At 39.5% G+C, this 12416-nt stretch overlaps 1 protein-coding gene across 2 annotated transcripts in view; it reads right to left on the bottom strand.

Annotated features, from left to right (window-relative positions):
- Positions 1–12416, bottom strand: part of ero1b (endoplasmic reticulum oxidoreductase 1 beta) — a 25063-nt gene extending 12647 nt beyond the window's left edge. Inside the window, exons 1-5 of one of the 2 annotated variants that reach the window (XM_042427097.1) lie at positions 11583–12416; positions 7170–7289; positions 4152–4235; positions 2943–2984; positions 1363–1445 (exon numbers count right to left, since the gene is read on the bottom strand). In XM_042427097.1, the coding sequence (XP_042283031.1) occupies positions 1363–1445; positions 2943–2984; positions 4152–4235; positions 7170–7289; positions 11583–11753 (500 nt within the window). In that variant the 5' untranslated portion in view covers positions 11754–12416. Of the gene's footprint in view, positions 1–1362; positions 1446–2942; positions 2985–4151; positions 4236–7169; positions 7290–9800; positions 10051–11582 lie in introns of those variants that run through there. The other variant, XM_042427103.1, reaches the window with a different exon arrangement.

Raw genomic sequence — 12416 nt, 5'->3', positions numbered from 1 at the left:
CTCTGTCCACTTTTATTCGAACACAAATACAAACACTGGGCTCTCTGCACATCCCGAGTGTGTGTGATGTCTGTGTTTGAGTTATGATGTTGAGATTAAAGGGTTAAGAGACATGTCTAAGAATAAACACACAGAGAATAAGTATGATATCGATGGCCGAAGAGCAAAACCTCCTATCTGATCTGAAAAATGCACTTTTTTTGAGAAAACTTGTTTAAGCCTCCTGTTGTCTTCGGGTCAAATTTGACCCGATTTCAAATGTTTTTATATCAGAAATTTCTTTCATCTAATCGCCTGAAAATCACACTGATGGTTCCATAACACACACTTTGCAAGTAAAAGTAATGATCACCACTTTCATTGAATTTTGGGTGTTTTATTAAAGTTTATAGCATCTGTGGACTTTTGTTCTCCTGAGTCAAAATTGACCCGGGAGGATAAAAGTTACATGATTGACAGGAAGACAACAGGAGGGTTAAAAAAAACTTGTTTTCTTGCAGAATGCTATTTGTTAAGGATATGTGGTATTGTTTACTGTATTGTTTACTGTATGTTTGTATAGTTATTACAGTATTGTTAACACATAATATAGTAATATAGTACAAAAACAGTGTATTATGTGTTGGATTTTTCGGATAGGAGGTTTTGCTCTTCAGCCATCGATATGTAGGACACGTATACAGTCGTCCAGGTTTGATGTGAAACTGTACAGAGTTCGTGGGATCAGGAGTTTGTGTCTCTCTCGGGTTATTTTTAGGTTGCAGCGAGTTGAGCAGGTTTTTCACACCGGCGAGAGAGAGAGAGTTGCATCATCTCTGTTTTTTCAGCACAAACTCATCTGTGGTCGAACGTTTTTCCTCTGTGTGCAGCCACTCGCTCTGATTGGTCGACAGACTTCAGCGGAGAACAGAATCTCTGACACGACTGTCGGTGGGAGAGTTGCATTGTGGGTAACGTAGGCGCCGGGTTTTTGACAATCTGGTGCATCATTGTGAGTCTGATAATGACCTAGGTTTTACTTTTTATTTGTCATGTACAGATGTTTTTGTCCAACAAACATTCTCAAATAAAGTGTCCCTTTAAGAAAAGTCCCTGATTTTCATTCAGTAAAGTAAATTGATGGGATTCTCTTTGCTCTGGACCTGTGATGACTCTACAGATCTCCCCCCTGGCAGAGGTGCAGTGAAGGTCAGTGTGCTGTTTTGGGAAACTTCCAGCAGCTTCCAGTCAGGCGTTAGTAAATGTTTGACCTGGTTACTATCAGCTGCGGTCGCCTGAAAGCTGCTTTGCATTTTTTTTTTTTTTTAAATGAGCTGCTTGAAAGTGTCTGCAGCCGGCAGATAGGAAGGTGTGTCGTCTCACCTCAGGGTGCTGTTGATGGCGCCCAGCTCTTTGGCCTGCTCACACTCCGTCATGTCCGATATGGTGTTGGCTGCCTGGGAGTACTGGAGACAGAGAGAGGAAGAGGAGGAGGAAGAGGAGGAGGAGGAGGAGGGTTGTTAGTAAGATTATTACAGCCAGTGTTGTCATGCTAATAACAACAAGAATAAATCCCCTTTTTCAATGTCTTATAATGTCGTCAATGTTCCTCTTCTGACTGTCAATTTAAATTATTTCAACTTTGTTTCTATAAAATGAGTCAGTTTGTCAGCGAGGATCATGTGACCTGCAGCCACATGTGGTAATTACAGGATAACAGAACATTAAATGATCTTTACTCATTTGCTTTAGAGACTGATGAAACCATAGTGACATCACAACTAGTTCAGATGTAACTTTAGACGAGCGTGATGACAGATTGCAGAGACGTAATGTTGATGTAAAAAAAAAAAAAGGATTTTAACGAGAAAATTGAACTTTTTATGTGTAAAACCATATTAAACACAAATTATTATTCAAAGTAAAGTATTTTATATCCATCTTAAAACATGTCTGGAGGGAATCTTTAAGTTTGCTGACATTAAACTGTTGGTCATCCCGAACCAACCAAAGCTGCAGCAGCAGAACTACATGTTGAGGTTAGATTGTCTTATTTGACTTTGCAAAAGCAGTTTAGCTTTAAATGTCTGAACACAAGCAGTCGTAGAAGAACTTTGACTAAATAAAATGCAGCCGCAAAATGACGTTACTATCAAACATCTACGCAGCCGTGTTACTTTTCTTTATAGGAGCTATAGGCTCAGGTCAGCCAGAATCAGGGTGTTTAGCCATATTTTGGTGAAATGTGAGTGTTTTCTCGCATCATTTGAGAAGTTTTTATGGACAATTTGATATTTTTCTGTCATGAAATCCTTTGAAATCTCACTGTGAAAACCACCAGACTGAACACAGCCCCTGTCCTCTGTCTCCAGCCTACACAGGTGCAGTGTTTGATCATCAAAATACAGCTTTCCGGTGGAGGCCTCATGCTTACTATCCAATGAACCTGTGTAACTGATGGTTTAGGATTTTTTACACTCTGGTAGCCTGAGACTCTCCTCACGCTCTGCTGAGGTGGCACGTATTCATGTTTCCTTTCTAACAGCGACTGCTGAGTTTCCAGCTCGACCTTCACTGAGACGAGAGCAGATGTCCAAACACTTCTGGTTCATTACGAGACAAACATCAGGCTGTGAGCCAAGAGCTGCCTGGCAAACACTCAGCACTCGGTCGCTACGTGGAAACTATCAGAGGAGATAAGCTGAGTGGTCTGAGCTGAGTTCAGATGTGTGTGTGTGTGTGTGTGTTCAGTGAATCAGCTGATGAGACAGAATGTGCTGAACAAATGCAGCTGGTCCTAAACTCCATCAAACAAGTTGTCTAAGAACAGGTACGAACATCAGCCGACTTCATTTAACCTCTGCTGATATGAAAAATCCATAGTAGGACGACTTGTGAGGAAACTATTTCATCATGTGCTGTGTAGACAAGCTTGTAATGTAAACTTTGTCAGATGGTCTCACCTTGTTGTAGTTCCCAGACTTGATGCCCACTGGGATCTTACTCTGTAAAACACATCAATAAACTGTCAATAATCCACAAACAAACAAGAGTATAATATAGTATAGTAAGTGTAATATAGAATAGATACTATACTATAGTGAAGTATAGTAAAGTAAGTATAATATAGTATAGTTAGTATAGTATAGCAAGTATAGTAAGTATAATATAGTATAGTATAGTTAGTATAGTATAGTAAGTAAGTATAATATAGTATAGTATAGTTAGTATAGTATAGTAAGTAAGTATAATATAGTATAGTATAGTTAGTATAGTATAGTAAGTGTAATATAGAATAGATACTATACTATAGTGAAGTATAGTAAAGTAAGTATAATATAGTATAGTTAGTATAGTATAGCAAGTATAGTAAGTATAATATAGCATATATACCATAGTACACTTTAACTAGTATAGTATATTATACTATAGTATAATAAAGTATGGTATAGTATAGTAAGTATAATATAGCATATGTACCATAGTATAGTATAGTAAGTATAATAAAGTATAGTATAGTATAGTTAGTATAGTATAGTAAGTATAATATCGCATATATACCACAGTTAGTATAGTGTAGTATAGTAAGTATAGTATAGTATAGTAAAGTATAGTATAGTATAGTAAGTATAATATAGCATATATACCATAGTTAGTATAGTGTAGTATAGTAAATATAGTATAGTATAGTAAAGTATAGTATAGTAAGTATAATATAGCATATATACCATAGTTAGTATAGTGTAGTATAGTAAATATAGTATAGTATAGTAAAGTATAGTATAGTAAGTATAATATAGCATATATACCATAGTAAGTATAGTATAGTATAGTAAAGTATAGTATAGTACAGTCAAGTATAGTATAGTAAGTATAATATAGTATAGTATAGTAAGTATAGTAAGTATAATATAGTATAGTATAGTTAGTATAGTATAGTATAGTAAGTATAGTATAGTATATTCAAGTATAGTACGTATAGTATAGCAAGTGTTGTAAAAGATAACATTTGTCAGTTAACTGGGTTATACTGAGGTAATTCACAGGTAATGTTCACTAGAACGTCATATATATTAGTTTATGACATTATAGTACATCTATAATGATGTCAGTGACCAGACAGATGTTGGGGGTTACACCGTGTGAGGCAGGTGTGAGTGTTGACCTCTGACCTCTGGGCAGGGCTCCACATGGCAGTCTTTGATGGAGCAGTGTCCGTCGTCCGGCCAGAAGGGACACGGTCGCTTCAAGTTTACCTGCAGACATCATAATGACATCATTATTATTAAACATGGGTAAAATTAAATGGAATTAAACAACACAAAGAATAAAGTTGAAGTTAAATTAAATAAAGGCTCATCTTGTGTGTTAGAATGTGTAGAAATGTGTTTCCACTCTGCATCCACTCTGACCAGAGGATGAGAGCCTTCAGCTGACAGTGTGAGAAGCTGAACTTGATATTCATATCTAGCCTGGTTTACATTCAGACCTCTGAATAACCCCCTCGCTCTATCTCAGATTCTTTTTATTCAGATAGGTGGGTGTTTGTGTTCATTGCTGCGTTTCCCTGGTTTGAAAACAACCAAACCAATCAGAGCTTTTGTTGGTAGATTTAAAGAGACGACACGCAGCTTATCTTCTTGTGCCAGAGCCAAACCAACGCTTGTTGTTAAATCAACATATTTCTTTGATGCTGCTCCTAGCAACCACCTTTGCTTTGTGTCGACTGAAAGGTGACGTCGACTAGTCACTCACTGCTGATTGGTTTGAGCAAAATAACCCAATAGGATCCAATAACTGTGCAGAGTTTCCCTCTGACTGCCGGAGCTGCTGTGGGGTTTTTCCACGGCCTCGGCTCGTCTGCTTCAGTCGCGTCGTGCCAAGTCGACCTGTGATGACATGCGTCTACACTTCAGCCTCACAGCGGGAGACGGCTGCGCTGAGACACGCTGCTGTATTCAGCTCTCCGTACTTTTGTAACTTTGACCTGAATCTCTGTGGTTTGGAGTTTAGTTTATCATCCTGTTTGTACTTGAAATCAACCTCAGTTCACTGTTCACTGACAGCTTTCACATTACTGCTAATAGAGAACCAATACTTCCTGCTGCAGGATGCTTTTATTGTTCGGCTATAGGAAACGCACTGTTTGTGTCGCCAAGTTGGTGGCACTACACCTCAATAAAACAGGTCTGATCAACCACATACGCACGTATTTGCACATATTCTGTGCTGTTTGGTCAGTGGATCGGTTTTAACAGTACGAGCAGAAACAGCCACAGTGATATTTAGATGAAGAGAGAGACATTCACACATGCGGCCTTGAAAGCTGGGACGATGACGGCTGCTATTCACTGTGAATGAGACCTGCCCCCCCCCCCCCCCTCTCCCGCTGAGCTAGAGAGGCTCAAAAAGCGCCCAGCAACACTACAGGGGAAAGTTAAGAGAGGCTCATGCAAATGTCCTCTGACACAGTGTGAACAACAACCAGCGAGAGCCAATCACACCTGCTCCCTGAAATAACTTTAAAACAAAGTAGAGGAAAAGCTGCAGTCTCTGGTTTGTGTTTAATGAGCTACCGGGAACATTAAAAGAACGACGACGTGTGGAAACAAACTGTCGACGTTTGTGGTTCATCAGTACAGTGACTACATCAGAGCGGAGGGCGTAACACACAGAGCTACGGATTGTGTGTGAACGCACCGTTACTGTGGTTTAGTAACCAGCGAACCTCCAGCACATCATCAAGGTTTTACAACTTCACCTTCCTGTGCTTGCAGTACAAAAACAGTTTGGCTAAAAATATCCCTCACTATAACATAAACAAAACCAAACTGGTCTCATAGTTGCCTCGTTGACTGAGGCGTTAGATACTAGACGCACCAGAACGGGCTCTAAAAGAGTTTCACACTGGCTTTACCGCAGCAGTAATCGCTGCAAACATCAGTTCATGGACGTCAGTCGCGATCGTCCGCAGATTATTTCATCAACACAGCAGCCTTCCTTCCTATTGTGTAACATCCTCGTAACCAACTCCAGACAAGAAGAAGCTCAATGTGAAAAATAAAATACTTGTACTGTCGTCTGCTTTCTGCAGGTACAGCAGTGTTTTGTTTAACATTAGCATGAACATCTAAGAGCTCTTCACCAAATGACAAAGTGAACAAAGAATATCCAGATTACAGTTAAAGTAGCATTTCTTACAAATGTGGTGTGATTTTATTTTGAAAGTTTGATTGACACTTCTTGTGAAATATCCTCGTAAATCCCATGACTTTGGCCAAATCTTACATTAAAAATCATTTTTTTGTAGGAAATTTCGTGGCGAATCCATTGATACAGGTTTGAAAGTGGTCAGACTTATAGTTTAGACATCAGAAGCCTCTGTTTGACACAAAGTTCATGCCCATAGATTGCCTCCCCATTGGTTTACATTGTAATGTGCGATGTGGCACTGTAACTTTCAGGGCTTATAAAATCCAAACCGTTCGAGTTATTACAAAGTTTTTAACAACTTTTTTCAGCATAGTGTCATATGTCACCTATTACAGTTTGAAGTCGATACCATTAACGTCCTTGGAGGAGATAGCGTTTGTTCAAGGTCCAAAATTGGAGCAAAGTCTTATTTTGAAAGTCTGATTGTGGACTTCCTGTTGGATTTAGGTCAGGGGAGTCAGTGTATGATTTGTAGATCTTGATGAGACAAATAATTGAGTTTTGGTTTGATCTCTCTACGACATTCCTACAGGCCGTGGCGGCCATTTTAGTTACATAGGTGGCGCTAGAGAGCACATTTTGGCACTTTAGGGGTTAATTTTTACATTTTATCAAATTTTATACCAGACCTGATGTGTGTGCCAAATTTGGTGAGTTCTTGAGCATGTTTAGGGGATCAAATTAAGGGTTTAAGTGGTATAATAACAAAGAAAGAAACAAAGAAAGAAAGAAACAAACAAACACACGAAAAACAGAAGGGTCCTCGCCCTTAAGCCTTCTGGGCTCGGTCCCTAATAATAACTATCCTCTGCACATACAGGAGAATGACCCGTCTAAATGTAGACGGACATATTTACAGAAACCAGCTGTGGACGCGTGTTGATTTTGCACTAAAACGTAATCTCAGAAAATATTCACAGAAAGTGAAAAAGGGAAAGAAAACGTTTGTGTATTGGCGGTGAAGGAGCAGCTCTCACCCTGTAGTATCTGAAGTAGTCTCTCTCCGTCAGTTTCTTGATACGAGGGTAAATCTTGAAGTTGTTGAAGACGTCGATGCTTTCAACGTCACAGAAGCAGTCGTCCAGGACTCCCGTCAGCTGAAACAGAGCAGAGAGAAAAAAGGCTTTTTATGTATCGCATGACGACGACGACAACGTTTCTCTCAAATATCGACGTTTAACCAAACAACGTTTCATAAGAAGTCACGTTACTCGTTCAGGACGCTAAACTGGAGTGTTGCAGTATGTAACATAAAGCTTTATTGTGTTGCAGAGTTGTTCAGTGATTGATTCCTTGTTAAAGTGTCCGTGCAGCTGCAGTCATGTGATGTTATGTGAGTGTTGTTTTTACTGTGTGTAAGAGATATGCAAATACTGAATAAGTTAGAGTTTGACATATCGTGGACAAGCTGCAACATCCGAGACTGAAACATGAAGCCAAAACCTGCAGTTCCTCCGATGACCTCTGGAGGCTCCAAAAGCAAATCGATCCCCAACATCGACCCTGAAATAAACATGTTTACAGCCTGGTATAAAAAACGGTTTTGGTCTCTAAAGCTAATTTCTCGCTTCATGACAACTGCACTGGGGTTAGCCTATTTTTATAGAAGTCACCTGTTGTGGATTTCATGTAATCTGATTTAATAATAAGATGTATTTCTGGTGAAGTAATGAAATGCTGTGTGTCTGTTAGAGATCGTTTTGTTACCAGTGTATGAATATAAATGTTTATAATAAACATTATAGTTTTTATTTATCGCATTATTTCCACTGCGCTCTACGTTTAGTCTTTATTCCCATGTGCAGCTTCAAGATGATCGTTATCGATTAATCTGTCGATTTCTTTTCCTCAAAGCCTGAGATGCAACATCAACAACTCAAGATATTCAGTTTACTCTCACATTGGACTAAAGAAACCAGAAAATATTCACATTTAAGAAGCTGGAATCTGAGAATTTTAGGATTTTGTTATTAAAAAATGACTCAAAGTGATTAATTGATATCATCACATGCTAGAGCCTTTTACTTTGAGGAAACGTACATCAATGTTTAAGACTTTTCGAGACCTGCAGATACTCTGTAAATGTAGGAAATCTCCAGATACAGCAGCTCCACCACTGAACACTGAGCCTCCACTTCCACAGCAGGAGGCCCACAGACAGACAGACCCCCCCTCCCCTCACCCCCCCTCCCCTCCATACATAATACATCCACCACACAGCGTTCTGTTACCTGAACCCGTGCAGGGCACAAACGCTGCCATCTTCATCTCTGAAACTAAATCTGAGCCCTTGAATGACTCGTGTAAACAGGTATTTCAGGGCATTAACACCATCAGGGTGTAGTGAGGAGGCTCTGCTTGTTTTTTAAAAGGATGTCACCCTGCTAAACTAACAAACGTGACAGGTAACCAACACACACCTGTAGTCTTAATCCACTGGAAACACCTGGTTTTAACTGGCTGGAGACAAGTGTCAGCTGCTCCCAACACGGTTTAACACGAGTTAAATCAACTTTATACCTTAAAAGATCTGATTATAACACAATGTTTTATTTGCATGAATAAAAAGTCTGAGTCACAGGCTGTAAAATCTAAAACGAGCCAGTTGCAGCATAAAATGTTTCCTAAAGCACAAAGACGACGTCATCAAATGTCTTGTTTTATCCACAACTCAAAGATCTTCAGTTTACTGTCACAGAGACTAAAGAAACTAGAAAATATTCACATTTAAGAAGCTTTTCTTTAAAAACAAATCACTCAAAATGATTAACCAATTATCAAAATACTTCATTTTCTGTCCATCAACTACTTCTTTTAAGGAAATTCCTGTTTTACCTTTAATAAGAGCCCAATTTTATAATTCCATCTTTTTCTTCTAATGTAAATAAACACATTTTTATACATCTTATAAGTTATAATCTGATGCAGCATATGGAGCCAGCTGCTGCTACCAGCTGCTGCTAGAATTTCATATGAAATAATAAACGATAAGCTTATAAAATACAAAAAAAAGTTAAAGATTAAACCAGCGGTTGCTTCACTGTTTGTTGTGTATCTCCTGTGTGTAGCTGTGACCTTCTGTCATGTTTCATGTTACAGATGTTTGACTTGTTGAGCAGTTCCACAAAATAAATAATTGTTTTGACGCCCCCCCCCCCACCAAAAAAAAGGTAAAAACTTTCCAACATTTCACAATAAAAGAAAAGTTTAGAGAAAAGTCTGAAAAACTAAATCAAATTTTGTTTTATTCTTATTTCCTGTACTGAGCTGATATCAGTCACAGTCACAGTAAAACAAGTACTTTTACTTTTAAAACTTTAATACAGCTGAAAATACTTAAACGCTTTGCTTAAGTCGGATCTTAAATGAGTTATACGTTGTGGTATTGCTATTTTTACTTAAGTAAAGCTATAAGAACACTTCCTCCGTCTCTGCTGGAGCCCATGCGATGGGTGAGAGCTAAAATATGAAATGGTTCTCCTCTCTTACGACTTACAAGCTTTTTTTCTGGCGTCGCAGTAAGTGAGAATTGTGTCTCCGGTCTTTCTGAAAGAAACACCTGAAAGTCTACAAACAAATCATATGACATAAAGTGAGCCACAGCTGACCTCTGAGTGCAGCAGTCCACCGAGCGCCAGGACAGGCAGGAAGAGGCACATTTGTCTCAACATCCTGCTGTTTTGGTTCCACTTCTGTTTTTCTCTGCTTTTAAAACTTCCCCCTCAGTGAACTTGGTTCCCCATGTGTCAGCGGAGCAGCTCTGCCTGTCTGTCTGTCTGTCTGTCTGATGGCTGAGCTGTCATTACAGGCTACCAGCTCCATGCCCGCCCGCTCCCCGCCTCCAAACAATCAGCTGTCAAAATAAACCCCGCCCGGCTACCGGCGAATCACACTTTGTAGTCCTTTCATCACTCTGAGGCCGTTAGACTAGCCGGTTCGCTGTGTTTCAAAAGACTACAACTCCCACGAGGGGGCAGGAGGTGGCCAGCCAATCACAGCACACCACGCTTTGTTACTCGGTAATGGAAATAACAGCAGCTGGACTGAAAAGCACAACCTGTGTCTGAATTCAAGACGTGTAATTTTGCATATTTAAGCTTCTTTCAATAAGTCCTCGTCACCGCTTTTACTGTAAACCCGTGAAAATGGCGGCAAAGTGAAGATGAACTGAGGGAAGTTGGTCACATAAACCATCAGCAGAGAGATGAACATGTGAAACTTTTTTTTAAAATATATAATGTGACGGTTTAACAGAACATCTTCCGGTAATGAGTCTCGAAACAGTTTTAATTAGAAGCATAAAGAAGAGGGAGAAAACAAAATGTCAGTCGTGTCCGGTGTTTCGGTTCAACGGGTGGCCGTGTTAACTGGTGACTGGTTGTCATAGTGACGGCAGCTGTTAAAAACACGAATAGAAAAAAAACCTTAAATCCTCTTGAACTGAATGTTTAATACAGTATCTGTCTGATACTTTTTTGTTTCTTACATTATGTTAATTAAATTGAGTCGCCAACAAGAAGCATTCACCTTTCTTAAAGTTACTTTTCTATGTTGGGGAAAATATCGAGATTTGACAGTATTCTGTAAAAAAAAGTGACTCAAACACCAACGTTAATTAATGTTAATAGACTGACCAGCCAGTGTAATAACAACTTTACTGTGCTCTTTGGAGTATCAGTCAAATATATTTAGTAGCCTGAACAGTTTGAATGTAATATGTTAAATATTTTAACTCATGTCGCATTAAGACAACGTCGGTGGTTGCAGATAAACAGACCGGGTGGCTACTGACCGTGTGACCACGCAGTTTGTACACAATATTTAGCCGCAAACTGGACATATAGTGTTTAATTCATGACAAATATATAACGGTGTAAAATCCCAAAATAGGCTTTAGCTGCACTGTTAGCTTATGGTTTAGTTTCCCACATTATAAGAAACGTTACGACGGGTGAAAGCTTCTTGTTGAGCACATTTAACTTCCTCAAACTTATTAGATAATAAACACAGATGAGTATGTATTGAAAACAGATTGAAGTAAAATTAACTTTTTTACGAGCAGCAGTCACCAGTTAACACGGTCACTCGTTGAAGCGTAACACCGGCATAAATATAAAGACTAACTTGCATTTGTATAACTGCCAGAGGATTATAAAACATTTAAAATAGTGTAATTATGGGACTTTGACACACAGATGGAGGTGTCGCTGCTAGCATCACACACACGCACACACACACACACACACACACGGTGACGTCAAATTAAGATGACAGCAGAAAATGCTAGAAGATTTCCTGAATGGGTCGCTGCTGTCGTGTCGCCACGTTAAAAGCTTATTAAAGAACCGTTTGGACTTCAGGGTGGCCCCGGCTCTGTGGAGCTGACTGACCTGGCAGAAGCAGCTCTGGTCCGGGCTGTCCGCAGCTGCAGCTCCGCTCCGACGCTCGCTGTGCTGCGTTTGAGGCTTCACGTTGTTGTGTTGAAACCAGCCCAGAACAAAGTTCCCGAAGAACCAGGCCAACAGCAAAACACCGAAAGCCTGCAAAGTTACTTTCCACATCACTCACTGTGCTGCAGGCGCGACGGCGGGAGAAGAAAACAAACAATAAGTCAGAAGCAGTTCTGTTAGCTTCAGGCTAGCTGAAGTTAGCTTCCGCAGGCTAACAGTGGCTGTTAAAAAGTCAGAGCGGGTCGGTTAAGCTGAGCAGCCCGGTGTCTGAGGACCCTCACACGGACACGTAGACCTCTCACTCCCCTGAGAAAAGCGGGGTCAGCGTGTAAAGATCGTACATGACTGGAGAAGTTTTCTGTCCAACAGCTTCCTTCACTGTGAAGTTAGCAAACACTAGTTAGCTGTACTTCCGGTTAGATATTCCAAAATAAAATGCTTGGAATTGAGTAGAATAGAATAAAATAAAAGAATAGAATGAAGTAAAAAATGACAGAGCCCCTAAAGTCCTAAAAGGTAGTTTTTTTAATCTTGTACGCACAAGATAATAACTCGTGCCCACATGATATTAACTTGTGCGCATAAGATAAAAAAAAAAAACCTTTTGAGACTTTACAGGCTCCGTAAAAAACATGGTAAAAACAAAGCAAATTGATTATTCAAATAAAGCAATGAACGCCGCCATGTTTCTAACATACTTGAGAAATCAACAAACTATTAAAAGCTATAAATGCAATTTACCCCCGTGTTCTTCAATATTACCTTTTGGGATTT

This window comes from Thunnus maccoyii, chromosome 2 (genome assembly GCF_910596095.1).
Source record: "Thunnus maccoyii chromosome 2, fThuMac1.1, whole genome shotgun sequence".
NCBI lineage: Eukaryota > Metazoa > Chordata > Actinopteri > Scombriformes > Scombridae > Thunnus > Thunnus maccoyii.
This window is presented reverse-complemented; position numbering and strand designations above follow the sequence as displayed.